This window comes from Hipposideros armiger, unplaced genomic scaffold (assembly GCF_001890085.2).
Source record: "Hipposideros armiger isolate ML-2016 unplaced genomic scaffold, ASM189008v1 scaffold_94, whole genome shotgun sequence".
NCBI lineage: Eukaryota > Metazoa > Chordata > Mammalia > Chiroptera > Hipposideridae > Hipposideros > Hipposideros armiger.
Window position 1 is genome coordinate 3,186,155 of NW_017731444.1, and position 15,820 is coordinate 3,201,974.

General features: G+C 47.1%; 2 protein-coding genes across 2 annotated transcripts in view; both read left to right on the forward strand.

The window, feature by feature from the left end:
* The window catches only part of HM13 (histocompatibility minor 13), a 13,693-nt gene extending 2,625 nt beyond the window's left edge, over positions 1–11,068 (forward strand). Inside the window, 3 exon segments of the mRNA XM_019645818.1 lie at positions 5,976–6,074; positions 10,906–10,997; positions 10,999–11,068. Coding sequence (XP_019501363.1) covers positions 5,976–6,074; positions 10,906–10,997; positions 10,999–11,053 — 246 coding nt within the window. The 3' untranslated portion in view covers positions 11,054–11,068.
* LOC109384379 (minor histocompatibility antigen H13-like) overlaps positions 11,058–15,820 on the forward strand; it is a 28,193-nt gene continuing 23,430 nt past the window's right edge. The window contains exon 1 of the mRNA XM_019645689.1: positions 11,058–11,084. Coding sequence (XP_019501234.1) covers positions 11,058–11,084 — 27 coding nt within the window. The remainder of the gene's footprint in view (positions 11,085–15,820) is intronic.

The following is a 15,820-nucleotide window of genomic DNA, read 5'->3' on the forward strand; positions in this document are numbered from 1 at the left end:
CCCACACAAGTGATATTTTGGCCTAGGAAAAGGACAGGACAGATGACTTCCTTCTTCTACCCTGAGTCACGCTTTCCTGGTCATTTGGCAATGAAAGAGAAAAGTCAGTGGGGGGCCCCAGGAGTTTTGATTTCCCACCAGTATTAAACCCCAAAGCCAGCTGAGAGAGAGGGCATGTGGGGACAGAATTCCCCCTGGGGCCAACTTGTCCAAAACAGGCAGGCAAACTGTGAAATCATAGGGAGAAGAAGGTGGGGCATCCAGGAGTGTGCTGGGAGAAATAGCCGTGGGAGGAGCAGTCTCAGAGGGTGCCCAGCGCTGTCAGAGCAGATCCCAGCCCCAGCAGTAGCTGCACGTCTGATTGCTTCAAAGGCCCTTGGCCTGTAACTCAGAGGAGCCACTTGGCCAAGTGAACTGGGCTCCTGCTCTGTGCCAGGCCCTGGGCTGGGTACCAGGAGTGCCGGGACAAAGAAGGCCAAGCCCTGCTCTCACAGAGCTCCAGCACCAAGGAGAAACAGATGTGTGACCCACCGACTAAACCGAATGCTGATGTGCCCCCTAGAGGAGGCAGCAGTTGTCTTTGTATAGAGGAGTGAGAGTTCAGCAGGCAGAACTGGAAGAGGGAGGCCTGGGACCACAATGTGCGTTCAGGGAGGCGGGGAGTGGTGTGACCAGAGCCCAGTACAGGGACTTGGATGGGGTGACAAGAAGATGCTCACGGAGCAGGAGCCTGCGGGCTTTCTGAGGTACAGAATCCTGAAGGCAACGTAACAGTTCATCTTCATAGTTAGAAAATTGCTACACACTTGCACTTGTTAAAAAAAATTCAAGCAGTGCAGCAGTGTAAAGGAAAAGCTTCCTCAGTACCACTCCTTGGAAGTAACCCAGTTAGCTGTTTGGTGTGTAACCTTCCAGAACTTTTGCTGTGTGTATACAAACATATTGTGTGCGCCAGTATGTATATCCATAGGTAAAATTTATTTTTATATAAATAGGATTTTACAGCACACAATGCTGTGCAAGTTGCTTTCTTTTTCTCTCTGTTTACAGTGTCTTGGTCATTTTCCCATGTCAGTCCATGTGGCTCCACCTCATTGTTCTGTGGCAGGGGGGGTGGGTAATTCATGTCCATGGTGTAGAGTTCCAGAGGAACAAGGCTGCACAGTGAGCCTTCCAACCCCATGGCCCAGGTTCCCTCTGCAGAGGCAGCCCCTGGTTCCTCTTTCTTGGATAACCAGCCAAGAGATTCTGTGCTTTTACAGATAAACATATGCTTTTCCCCATTTTTGCTATATAACTATCATATTTTGTTATATACGTGTAGACACTCTTTTTTTGCACCTTGCTGTTTTTCACCAAATATATGTGGGAGATAAATACGTCCGTTCCTATGGAGTGGTGGTGTTCTTTGTCAGCTGTATGAGGTCCCACCTGGACCGCACAGTGTATGTAGAGCAGAGGTTCTCAAAGTGTGATCCCTGCCCAACCGCATCAGCATCACCTGGTACTTGTGAGAAATGCAAATTCTGAACGAAACTCGAGGTGGGCCTAGCAGTCTGTTTTCACGAGCCGTCCTGGTGTTTCTGATGTACGCTCGCTCAAGTGTGAGAACCTCTGGCTCAGAGTCCTCCGATGGGTCACTTGGCTTGTGTCAGGCTTTCGCTGTTGCACGCCATGCTGAAATTAAGCTCTTTGTACATTTGTTATTTCACACTCGCCTGTGTATTTGTAGAATAAATTCCTTGAAATTGATTTGCTGGGTCAAAGGCTATGTGAGTGTTTTAACTTGACCGAGTTATCCACCAAAGGGGTTATATCAGCTTACACTCCTACCAGCAGTGACTTCGAGTCCTGTGTTATGGCTGTTTAGTAGTCCACCTTCCAGAGGTTTTTGAGCAGGTAAGTGATACAGTCAGGTCTAGGCTTCAGAAAGCAGTCCTGGGAGGGCGGTGGAAGGCAGGAGAGAGAAAGGAAAGAGGCTGGCTGGTGAGGTGGTTGTGTGAAGACTGCAGTGAGGGGGTGGGGAGCAAAGGATTGGGGTGCAGGGTTAGTTCAGAAAATGCATAGGAAGCAGAATTGGGGCAAGGTGAATGAGTGAAAGTATGGTAAGGAAAGGGGACCCTAGGGTCTCCAGCTGGAGTGACAGAGTAACAGAATGGTCCATGAATTCCAGCGCGTTTCTAGGGCATGGCCTGGAAGCAGTACTCCCAGAGCTTGAGGCGAGCCTATGGCTCCAAGCTGGGCATCTGTCTTCCTTCACTGCCTTTGCTTCCGCCCTGATAACGGAACATCTAGAATATCACTGGAAGCTAAATTTATTTCTGCTATTTGTGTCAGCTTCCCCCCACCCCTTCCCTCTCTAATTATATTTTGTGTTTCAGGAGCTATTGCATTTGCATAGGAGTATCTGGTTTTAAAAAAAAAAATCCAAATTGAATTAGTAGAGAATCCTAACAACATTTAGTATTTTTGTAACTACGAAGGTTAACTGTTCTGTTGCCATCAGGAGTCTGTTCCTCAGAAAGGTGTCAGGCTCCCTGAGTATCTTGTCACAACTTTCCAGCAGAAATTTCCAGCTAGGAAAGGTAGAGGGCATCGAGGGAGCAATAGCCAGGAGTTTGGGCCTTACCAGACGGCTTCAGTGTCAGTCCTGGCTCCGCCACTTGCCAGCTATGTGACCTTAAAACACGTTACTTCACCTCTCTGAGCCTCAGTTTCCTCATCTACAAAATGGAGCTATTAAAAGTACCTGCTTCGTAGGGTTTTTGTGAGGATGAAATCATGTAAAGCACCTAGAGCAGTGCTTGAGCCCTAGAGAGCTCTTGGTAAATGTTATCCTTATACATTTTTTTGTAGTAATGTCAGTTATTAATGTTAACTGTCCGATTTCAAGTCTCCCATTCTGACTCAACATTAGGGCATGGGATATTTATAACAATCACCCACAGAGGAGACCTGACTCCCCTCTATGATGTAGCATCTGTCCAACCTTGGTGTGTCATCAAATAATATTAAGCATCTTCCTGCCTGGGTTACTGGGCTGAAGGGAAAGGAATACATGGAAATGAGCCCTCACACGGGTTTGTAAGTGAAGCCAGAGTCCCCTGTGCACTCCCACACCAGTGTGCTTGGCCTTCAGGGTCTTCCTTAAGTGACGTCTGCTCCAGCCACCTCTGACACTCCCCTACTTCCCTGCAGAAGTGGTGTCCTGTCTACTTTCACATGATTCCATCATGCATAATAATATAAATCGTTTATACAGCTTGACTGACATGTTCAAGGCACAGCACTAAGTACTTCCAGTGCAAAAACCAGACTCCTCACACTCATCACAGCTGAGGAAACTGAGGCTCTGAGAGAGAGAACTCCCTAGGTCCTACAGTTAGAAAGAAGCCCAGCTGGGTGGCAGACTGGACTTTCTGACATCAGAGCCCTCTCAACCATTTGGCACTCGAGCTGTGTATCACACCAGTATACATATCTTATTTTGCCGCATGTCACACTGTATTGTGATATTTTATTTACATGTCAAGGTCGTGGCCCACCTGCCTGTGAGCTCTTCGAGGTCAGGAGCTAGTATATTGGTGTGTGTGTGCGCATGTGCGCACGCACGCACTCACACTACTGCTACCCAGGAAACATTGAATTTGTGGAGGTACCCAGAGGGGGTGAGAAACTTGCCCAAGCCCCTCAGCACACTGCTGCCAAAAGCAGAAACCAATTGCTGGGAGAGAAGAGGAAAGGAAAATAACCCTGCCTCACAGTGTCAGTGTTGCTCAGCCACCCCATCGCCACCTCCCAGCAAAGCTGCCAGAGAGTGACTCACACAGAGCTGGCTCTGAGAGCTCCCGAGAGAGTGTCTACCTTCCGGCCCTGTGGCTGGGCCACCTCCGCTCTGCATATGTGGGGGTTTGGTGAAGGGCCTCCCTGATAATCACAGCTCCTCATGCTGTCACAGTTTGTCGGGCTCTTTCACATCTCATATCTCGTTAGATTTAAGCCTCTTGTCCCTTTTAGAGGTAAGGAAAGCTAAAGATTGTCACCTGTTTGACAGATGAGTAAATAATTTGTCTCGGTCACCCAGTCAGCCAGTAAGAGAGCAGTGAATACCATGGCTATACGTTATATGCATCGTTTTGCACATATGTGAATTACATCTATAGGGAAAATTCCCAGAAGTGGTATTGCTTGGTCATAGGGTATGTGCATTTGTGATCTGGACAGGTACTGTCAACATGCTGTCTACAGCAAGGCCAATAACCCTCATGTTGGTGTGGGCCAGCACCTGTCTCCCCTCAGCCTCGCCAGCTCAGTATGTTATCAAACATGAATTTTTACCATTCTGATGAAAAATGGCATCTCAGTGTACCGTAATTTGAGCTTCTCTTGTTAAGAGTGAAGAGGAACATTTTTCCTGTGGTTAAGAGCCACTTGTCATTCCTGTTCTGTGAATCTTTGTGTCTTGGGTATGTGCAAGTTATGATTTGATGCACCTGCCAAGCTGCCCGGCCCCTCCCAAAAGGCTGGACCAGGCTGTACACAAACCGATGGTGTTTAAGCATCCCGGTTCCCCGCCTGTCCATCTCCTAGTGGTCGTTTCGTGGGCTCGCTGCTCTATGCCGCATCTCCTTCCCCTGCTGCAGCCTTCCCTGTTAGGGTACAAGGGCCTCCCTGTTCCAAAATCTACCTCTCCAGGCAGCTTCCCCCCTAGCTTGTTCTTTCCTGTTGGTTTTTCAGAGGCAACTGTGAGCCAAAATATTAATGAGATGCTGCGGCTGACCATGATCGCTTCTCCCAGGGATGCCGGTGCCTTATTCACAGGATGGACTGGATGGGGGCATCTCGGGCGCTGTGATAGCCTTTGGGTCTTGTGGAGAGAACTTCCCTTTGGCAAGAGCAGACGTCTAATCTGGCATTGCTCTACTTTCAGTAGCTGTAACATGAAACAGAATTAGACATATAAAATGCAGTGAGGACTGCAGTTGGGGAGTGGGCTTATCCCAGTGGGGAACCTGGAAAAGCTTCATGGCAGTGACGACTGCTGGGTCCTTGAGGACAGGATTTCGCCTAGGGCGTGGAGAGCATCATGATCCTGAACGCTTTTCACTTTGTGTTTTTAATATAAATTTAAATCAGACTTATGCTACTATTGATGGATTTTCAATAGAATGTCTTTTGGTATGAATTCTGTGAAGCCATTTAATTCCTGTGTTGCACTGTTATTCCATTTCCAATTTTTTCCATTTTTATAATACTGAAATTATTTTGATTGCATTCTGTTCTTTTTCATGTAAATATTTATTCTCTGTCAGATCACACTCTTGCCAACTATAGCATCTGCCATTGTAAATTTAATCGTGGCTTTCACTCTTACCAGATTTCAGCTTTCCCAAATTTCTCAAGTTTAAGTTTTGTCAAGATTTGCTTTTCCTTGTGGCTCATGTCTTCCCATGTGTGGGTTCAGCTATTGTCAGTTTTGTTTGTCATTGTTTTAATTCCACTCAAAGTTTACTACCTGCTGGATAACAGATTAATCATATTTTCCCGTTTGCTAATCCATAAGAAAATTGGAAATAGTCTAGAACAACTTTATTGTCACCAGTTCCCAGAGTTTTATCTTTCATTTATTACATACTGTGTGCCTGCCTCTGCCATAGCTCTTCTCCCCAGATATGCCATATGTGCACAGGGTCCTCCCAGGACTATCCCTGCCAGGGTCCAGATCTCCTCAATGGCAAAATAGTGGGTTCAGAGCATCTTGCCCCAGGATGGCTGGGCAGCACCCCTGGCCGAGGGAACAACATTAACAAATCCTCAAGTCAGCAAAATATGGAAACCCTGAGGCACCTAAATGAACCAGGGCAGAGAGGAAGACAGTGAGTGGGCTACTAGAACACCAAATTCTCACCAGTGTCCAGCCCTTGGAGGCCAGAACCACACCGCTGCTCAGTCAGCACCTTTGTTCTCTCCTGCAGAATGCTTCGGACATGCCCGAGACGATCACCAGCCGGGACGCCGCCCGGTTCCCCATCATAGCCAGCTGCACGCTCTTGGGGCTCTACCTCTTTTTCAAAGTAAGTCCTTTGCCACCTGTTGTGTCATTTTGTTCCAATAACCTTATTTTATTTTGTTGCCATTTTTCCCATCACAGGTTACATGCATGTTCATTTATGGAAAATAAAGAACAGGGGAAAAAATCATAATCATTCACTCCTAGACCCATTACCAGAGACAACCACTATTGGTGTTCGGAGCTTTTCTCCGTGGAGCTTTTTGTTTTGTTTTCATAATACCCGTTTGGTTTCATTGTATGGTTTGTATTGGGATGGGTATAGCTGATGTCTCCAGACATACCTCCGCCATACTAATTGCTTTTTTTTTTTTTTTTAATTTATCGAGGTTTATTTTCCCAATAAAAGTTACACAGGCTCAGTGTTGAAAACCTGGAAAGCACAGAAAAGTAAAAAGGGAAAAACAGCAGTCATCCAAAACCCCACTACCAGAGACAGTCACAGAGTCCCCTTGGAGGTGTGTCCTTCCGCTCTTCTCCCTGTGCATGGTTTTGCTATAGCTGTGACCACGTGCTATATTCGGTTTCAAAGCTGCTTTTTTCACTCCACATTATTAACATCATAAGCATTGTCTCATGTTAATGCAAACTCTCCTTAAACTTTTTTAAAAATCTAACATGTGCTATTTTCTAATTATAAAGGTAATATAAACAGAAAACTTAAAAGGGAGGGGAAATTCTCAAGAGAGGGAAAAATACACAGAGGTAATCCCTATCAACATTTTGGCATATCTCCTTTCAGGCTTCTAATAAGCATATTTTTAACATAATTATCACTATGATAGTGTTGTGTCCTTTTTTTTTTTTTTTTTTGGATAGTATAATACATCCCAAGTGCTTTTTTTCCTGGCCATTGAAAATTCCTCAAGGACAACCTTTGATTTACATTTAAAAAATACCATGTACATGGTTACAATTTTTTTCAATCTATGGGAAGGTACAAATGAGCCATAATCCTCTCCCCAGTATAGTTTCTTGTGAATCTTTCTTTTATGCATAGATCTACATTTATGTTAAAATTTAAAAATAAATACATGTCCCAAACATACGATTCTTACCATGGAGGTATTTTTGTATCGACGCAGTCAAATCTGCCTCATTCTTTTTTAATAGCTGCTCATGGTTCTGTTTTACAGATGTGCCCTGAGGGGTATTTAATGCTGGGGCATCACAGCGGTGCTTCTGATAACATCTTTGTTCACATATCTTGGCATGGGCACATATTTTCAAATATATCTGTAGTGGGATTCCCAGGTCAAATAGCACCTCCATTTGTAATCTGGACAAATAGTGCCACATCCCCTCTAACAGTCACGAGTGTGCTGGCTTCCCTATACGCTTACCTGCATTGCATATCATCCAAATTTGTTATTTTTACCAGCCTGTGAGTGAGTCGAAAACATTATTGCTAACATCTGTTTCCTGTTCCATTGCTCCCTCATTGTTGGATCAGAACTACTCTTTTTAATGGCGTGAGGATATCCCCTTAAGCAGATATACCACAACTGACTGACAGCCTCCCCCCTTCACTTTAAACAGAAAAAAATCATTCTGATTTTTACCTTTATAAATTAAGAGTACATCAGATAAACATAAGTAATCACTTGTTTTTTTTTTTTTTCTGGACCTTGGGTGAAGAGTTGAATTTATCAAATGCTTTGGTTCATGGCACACCATCATCAGTCCATGCCAGGACCTCCTCTTTGTTTTTCCCCCCTCCACCCCTGATGCCCAACTCCATTTCCCTCTCTGCCAGAGGCACCTGCTCTAATGATTTAATTTATGTTCTTAGATATGTGTCTCCTTATAAAACCTATGGTGTTGGTGCATCTGTGTGTATTGAGTGAGAGTCTACTTCCCATAAATAGAATTGTGCAATACATCTCCCTCTGTTTCCTTTTCCTTTCCTCTGTACTGTTGAGATCTCTCTGTGGTTCTGTGTACATCAAGCCCACTACCTCTGACTTGGTTTTTTGCATCTGTTTCTCAAGTCTCTGCTGTGCTGAGTGCCAGGAATACACACCCAGACCCTTGCCTCAAGACCTCCTAACACTTAGTATTTAGAATTCTTTCCTTAGGCTAGATTCCACAGAAAGGAATTTCTGGCAGCAGAGGGCACGCACATTTTTACTGAAGGCACTGGGTGCCTGTAGCTCAGCCTGTCTTCCTCTCCTGACAGGTAAGCCCCAGCCGGCTTTGTGCCAGAAGGCACAGCGTACCCCTTGCCCAAGTTGACATTTCTTCTGGAGGCAGCTGCCTGGACAAACAGCCACCAGATTCCTCCCAAACTCCAGACTGACAACTGGTTAGTTGGCTTACTCGACAGTGGCTGTCATTCAGTCCCTTTCCTCCTCTGAGGCAATGGAGATTATAACATTTCTCAAAATCATCAAGTTTGCTTTATCCCACCATATCTAAAACTGATTGCTTTAAGGCAGCTTATAAAACTTTCTAGCAGCCAGAGCACAAAGAAAGCAAGACTTGGTACACAAGTCCCAGCCCACACAGGCAAGCCAGCCAGAAGCTGAAAGGTGCAGCCAGAGAGAAGTTTTTCCCGAGGGCCCACGTTGAAAGAACACTATGTGAGCCGGACACCACATGATCTTAAGGAGAACACAATCCACATGCCTATGTTCACAGGTCTTTTCTTACAGCATTCACGTTAGAGACCGCTGATTTGCTCATCCATTCCCCCAATCTATTGATATTTATGCAGTGCCTGCTATGCACCAGGCCCTCTGCTGGATGCTGGGGACACCAGAGTGAGAAAAACCCATCCTCGAGCTTCCTATTAAGCATTGGAGACAGACACTCATTAAATAATCATGTAGGTGAGTGTAAAGCTACAGCCCTAGGAAGTGCTCTGAAGGCAAGGTCTGTAGCACCACGAAAGCAAAGAATCAGCCTGGAGTGAACCCCTGCTCCTGCCAAGGCCCCCATCTTAGACAGCAGCGCCTCCACCCATCTCGCTACTCAGCCAAAAACCCCGGGAGTCATCCCGCTCCCTGTTCCTTCTCAGCCCTCATTCATAGCCAGCCCCTCGGCAAATCCTGCATCTCCAGTTCCAGGACAGATGTGGGATCTGACCACTGATCATCACCTCCCACCCTCCCTCCCAGCCCAGGTCACCGTCCTCCCTCCTCTGGATTATGCAGTGCCCACCTCACTGGACTCTGCTCCCACTTTTACCCTGTAGAACTTGTCTTGCACACAGCAGCAGAGGCCATCACATCATAGCCCTGCCCTCAGCTCTCCAATTCCCGCCTTTTCACCAAATGAAACTAAAGCCTTTCACAGTGCTGCAGGGTCTGTCTCCCTCCTGCCTCCCCAGCCTCATCTCCTGACACTTACTTCCTCAGCTCCAGGCTCCGGCTCTCACTGTTCCCTGCATAGATAAGCATGTGCCTACCTCAGGGACTTTGCACTTGCCCTTCTCTCTGCCTCAAATGTTCTTCCCCCAAATATCCTCACAGCTGCCCCCTTCGTTAAGGATCCAACTCCTAAACGAAGTGAAGGTCATCCTGTTGGGGGTTTTCCCTGGCCACCTGTCTAAGTAGCAGCTCTCCCCACTTCTCTCTCCATCTCCTTGCCCTGCTTTGCTTTTCTTCTTGGCTCCCATCACCACCTGATGATATATTACATATTCATATCTTTTGAGATTCTTTCTCCCTTGCTGTCACATGCCCTCTGCCTTATTCCTCGCTGTGTCCCCAGTGGTTGGCACAACATCCTGCCTGTCATAGGCAGTCAGTAAACATGAGCTGAATTAACGAGGGCGCGATCACGCCAAGGAAAGCTGCTCTGAGCTGAGAGCAGGAAAAGGATGAGTTGGGTTGGCCTGTGTGAAGAGAGCAGAGCGTCCAGGCAGCAGAAGAGCGTGAGCACAGACTGCCCGGGGTGGGAATGTGACACCAATCAGACTGCCAAGAGGCCAGTGCGGCCGCAGCATGTAGCCGAGAATAGGCATGGCGTGAGCCGTGCTGCTGAGGAGGTCTGCCATGAGGGCCCGAGAGGCCACGTTGAGGATATGGGCCTCGAGCGCTGAGATCAGGGAAGCCGCTGAGAGGCATTAAGCAGGGGAGCGACATGATCAGACAGAAAAGGTTCCAGGTTCCAGGACAGCCCAGTGTCCCTGTGGCCCACACAACAGCACGTTGCCTCCCAGTCAGAGACCGTCACAGTGACGGATTCACATGATGCAGTGAATGTGGAGCAACATGGCAGAGCCTTCCCAAGTCCAGCGTTAACATGTGACAGTTGGCTTCAAAGCACCATGAGAGAGAATGTTCTCAGTTTCACTTAACATCGTAAAGCAGCTGTCAGGGCCCGCGGTCAAAACTTGCCGCCATCACCATGGGAGGAGTTGTTCAGAAGAGCATTAAGTGGAGCGGGGCGCAGATGACTTGTAACCAGTGTTCTTGGGGCCTTGGTGGGCGGTGGGGGGCTCCCTAGAGCAGTGAGAAGGAAACTTGAAAGCGTGTATTCTGAGGTTCAAACGGCGCTCTTGGGACTCTGAACTTCAGACTCCCCTCCCCCACGATCCCCATGCAGGACCCTGGGCACAAACATAGCATTGTCTGTCTCCAGGTCACGGAGCCACCAAGAGCAAACCCACAGACTCCTTTGGGAGGTGCATCTGGCAGCTCGAGGTTCCTCTCTTTTTCCCCATAGCCACACAAACTGGAAGACTCGTAGAGCTGTCAGAGAGTCTTCCTGACACTGTTTCCCAACTCCAGAGGGGTGCGACCAACCTCCAGAAGAGAAGCGGGAACTCTGGCTTCCTCGCCGCCTCCAGCAACCCTGACTTCCTGTTTCTCTTTGTATTTCTGCCTCAGATATTCTCCCAGGAGTACATCAACCTCTTGCTGTCCATGTATTTCTTCGTGCTGGGAATCCTGGCCCTGTCCCACACCATCAGGTCAGAAGGCATCTCTGCAGCCTTTGAAGCAGCTTTCTCAGGAGCCAGTACAGGGTCTTGGATGAGAACATGACCTTTGGCGTCATTCAGAGCCAGGTTTGAATCCTGGCTGCAAAACCCAAGAGATTCTCCCCCCTGTGTCACACCATCGGTGACCAGGGATAAGAACTGTAACCTGTCTGGGCCACAGTTTCTTTACAGGGGCTGACGAGAGTATTCAGCCTAAGAGTAACCTGGTTGTTGGGAAAGTAGTATTTGTGAACAGTAACATCATGTTACTTGTCACAGTACTGAGCTGAGTAACACCAGAATTTCCCATCAGGTGTTGTAGCCTGTTGCGCCAAACACTAAATAAGCGAGGCGCTTCACACGTGATCTTATTCCATAACGAGAGGGGCAGTGTAGAGAGGCGGTAGGAGTGCAGGCTCTGGAATTTTACTACCTGACTTTGAATCCAGACTCTGCCACTTAATAGCCCTGTGACTTTGGGCAAGTTACTTAATCTCTCTGGCCTCAATTTCCTCACCTGAATGTCAAGGAAAACATGAGTACCTTCCTCATGGGTCATGTGGGAAGCCTTTAGCACAGTTATCTGCCACTTAATGTGCTCAGGAACCGCTAATTGTTGTTATTATTATTATTGTTGTTGTTGTTGTGTTAACCTGCCAGATAACCTTATTTGGTTAACTTTTGCTTTTAATCCTGGTTACATTTGGAAACTGAAGCCCAGAAAGGTTAAGAAATTTGCTAGGATCACACAGCTGATAAGCAGCAGAGCCAAGATTCAAATCCAGGTCTGTGTGGCCCCAAAGCTCATTTTCTTCCCAGTGCCACCTGCTCAGATTGCCACGTGCTTGTGTCAGTTCAGTGGGGCTGGAGGACCTAGACCAGTGACCCTCAGGTGGGGCTGCCGTTGGCGTTTTGGACATGCCAGTTCTCTGTGCATGTAAACATTTGGCACCCCTAGCCCTCTTACCAAATGGGAGTTGTGCCCCCGGCTCTTCCCCCAGCTTGTGACTACAGAAGCGTTCCCATCTGTGTTCCTCTGGCCCCATGAGCTGGTCCAGCCTCAGGCAAAGAACACTGATAAATCATGAGGTGGCCAGCAGACCAGGGGAAGTTCCCAGAAGGAACACAACTTGAACTCAGCTTGGAAAGGTAGGCAACCTGGATGAGGTGCAAAGGAGGAAGAGGCCAGGCCAGGAGCTGAAAGGCCTGTGCAGTGAGCGCACAGTCAGGATCTTCCCAGAGCAGTTAGGGAGAAAGCAGGATCTGCTCATAAGGACACTGAAAGCCAAGGTGAGTTTGGCCTCGTTACGCTAGGCCAGGGGTCGGCAAACTTTTGAGACGGAACATAACCCAAAGAGTCGCATGTGGCTCGCGAGCCGCAGTTTGCTGACCGTTGGTTTAGGCACACTGGCAGGACAGCGTGTAGTCAGGAATGTGAACTCGAGAGGCAGACGGCCCTGGCACCAACGCCTGGCTCTGCCAGCTCCATAATTTGTGTAAGCTACTCAAGCTGTCTGAGCACCATTCCTTCACCTATACCAGGGGTCAGCAAACTGCAGCTCGCGAGCCACATGCGACTCTCTGAGTACATTCCGTCTCAAAATTTTGCCGACCCTTGGAAGTGCCAGTCCTATTCCTCACAACAATTTAAAAATTATTCCAGAGCCATAAATATGTTTTTACAAATAAAGAAAATTTAAAGTAACACTATAAATGAAACTATGATAGTCGTATTTTCATTTTCAATTTTAGTTCAGAGCCACGTGTACGTACCCAAAGAGCCACATGTGGCTCACGAGCCGCAGTTTGCCGACCCCTGGCGGCTCTTCTGTCTCAAAAGTTTGCTGCCCCCGACCTATAAGATGGAAACACTCCGAGTACCTCCTGGTAGGGACATGGGACCGATCAAGTGAGCCACATCTCTGACTTGCCCCAAAGCACAGTGCCAAGTGCACTGTAAACGAGGTCACAGCCTGAGGTCACAGCTGGGACTTGAACTATGGGCTTTTGATTGAGTTCAGTGTTGTTGTTCAACTATACCTACCTTCACCCACAAAATCTTGGTCTAGCCACCTTGGGAGAATTCTAGTCCAGCCCCCATCCCCAAAAAAGTGAAGACCCATAGAACCTGAGTAACTTGGACCTAGCAAGATAGTGGCAGACCCAGTCACCCTTTCTCGAAGAACAGACCTCTCCCTCCCTAATGGACCCAAGCGGGGGGAGGGCAGTCACTGCCAGGGTCCCTCCTTTCCCAGGCTGATTAGGATCCTCCCAATTCTCAGACATCACACCCCAGCATCTGTGAAAGGTTTGAGACCGCCCAGCCCTCCCCACAGCCCAACCACCATCACAGTGAGAGAACCCAATTTATTTTGAAAGCCACTGGTAGGACATGTGCTGAGGAAGTGATTACAGTAATACCTTGGTTTGCAAGCATAATTCGTTCCAGAAACAAACTACTCGTATTGCAAGACATCGCTCGTTTACCACGTTAAAATGTATTAGAAATGTTTGCTCGTCTTGTGGAACACTCGCAAACCAAGTTACTCACAATCCAAGGTTATACTGTATTTCACTTTTATCTCAGTAACCCTACAAGAGAGATCTCCATCCAACTGCCCAAGCAGAAGATTTGTGAATCTGTATCGTTTTGACAGGTTCCTCTATTTTTCCCTTTAGAACAATAACTGAGGAACATTGCCCCAAATTTGTCATGGGTTAGCCAAGAAACAATTATCCATGTCTTTTAATGACTTCGTAAGTTTTACTGATAGAAATTATCAACAGAAAATAGAACCAAGAGCAGCTAAAACTGCACATGGTAAAATTTGTGAGTGACTGAAAATTATCAGAAGAATCACTTTCTTGGTAAAATTTAGAGCACAGAATTTGACCTGGGAAGATTAGACCTTAAAAATAATGGATGGCCATGGGCAGAAGAGGGGCTTACCATCCAGGGTCAAAGCTATGCTCTGAAAAATATGATATGGACCAAAAACTGGGATGAATGAAATCATTATTGTAAAATTTACGTGGAAAAGAACTGAATTGGCTGTAAATAGTTTAAGTAAAAACAGGGAGGAAGGGCATAATTTAATCATGCTATTTAGAAAGTTGTTCAAGAATTAAATTTACTTTTCTTTTTCAATCAAATTGAGTTTTTGAAGTACTTTCTCAAAGTCTACAGTGTTGTTAGAATTTTGGNCTCTGAAAAATATGATATGGACCAAAAACTGGGATGAATGAAATCATTATTGTAAAATTTACGTGGAAAAGAACTGAATTGGCTGTAAATAGTTTAAGTAAAAACGGGGAGGAAGGGCATAATTTAATCATGCTATTTAGAAAGTTGTTCAAGAATTAAATTTACTTTTCTTTTTCAATCAAATTGAGTTTTTGAAGTACTTTCTCAAAGTCTACAGTGTTGTTAGAATTTTGGTGAGCTGTTTATATCCACAAACTTAGAGTCAGCCCTTCCTCAGGATCCAACAACAAGGTCTAAAGGTTTGAGACAGGGAAACTGAGGCTCAGAGGGGTCAATATGACCACCAGGATTCACAGCTGGTAGGAGTAAAAAGTAAAGTTTTGAGCCCGGGACTGTCTGACTTCATGGCCAATATTTTTTCTAGTTTTGGCAAAAGCGAAGGGGAAGAGAAAGCTTAAAGAGGGTGAGCTGGCAGCCCTCTCCGAGTGGGCCTGAGGGCTCCTGAGGATTGACAGAGGAGAGGCCTCTTGGAAGGCGGTAAGGCCTGAGCCCCAGACCTCGTCAGCCCCAGGGCTTGTGGGATTCCTTCACCCCCACCACCATACCCCAGCCTCTGGGGAGAAACCGCAGCTTGGAGTGTTGGGGTCAGGCAGGGGCTGCAGCCTGCCTTTACATCGCCTTCACCAAGATTCGAGCCCGTGCCAGAATCCTTCCTGCCAAGGAACCACAGCCTATTTTTATCACCTGTGAGCTCACACCCCACCCAGTTGACCTTCAGAGGAAAAAAAGCCCTTAAGGCCAAAATTTGCCTCTCTGGGAAGAGGAGAACATGTCACCAATTTCACTGACCCTTGCCTTCCACCCCCCAGGAGAGAAAGGCAGCAGGATGTGGTTACCCAGCAGGAAGCAGTGACCTTTAGATTTGACAGGAGCCGTCAGTGCCGGAAAGAATCTGCCTGCTCCAAAAGCCTGCATTCAGAGGCGTTCAGCAAGCATTTGCCAGCTGCCTCCCAGCACCCGGCCTAGCGTGGGTGGGGTGACGGTGATGAGACAGGACTCCTGCTCTCGAGTTCAGCCTCATACCAACCAGGTTGCCCGACCCCTGTCCTATGCTGTCCAGCAACCCCTCTTTTCTTGGGATAACAAAGACATCAATCTAGAGACTTCCTACTTACAGTTGAAACTGCAGTTAAGCTTACAGAGTGCCAAGCCTTAGTGTCATAGTCTTAATAAGACTATGAGAAAGATACTGTGACAGTGTTCCAAAAGAGGAAAACAGTTGCACAGATCAGTTAAGTCACTTTCCCAAGGTCACACAGCTAATTGGCAGAGCTAGGATTCAAACCCAGGGCAGCAGGCTCCAGAGTCCATGCTCTTAGTAGCTTCCAAGCATCAACCTAGGAAGAGGCCAGACTGGAGTGAAGGGCTTAGCTCCCTAGCTCTTCTCTCTGCCTCTGCACATACAGTCTGGCTTCAGACTCCCCCAAAAGTGACTCAGCAAACTAGCTAAAAGAAGCTTCCAGCCTTATCCATCCCAGCTTTTACCTTGCACCTCCTCAGAGCCTGCTGTGGAAGCCCAATCCCGAGTCCCACCTCTCTATTCACAAACCCCTCTCTT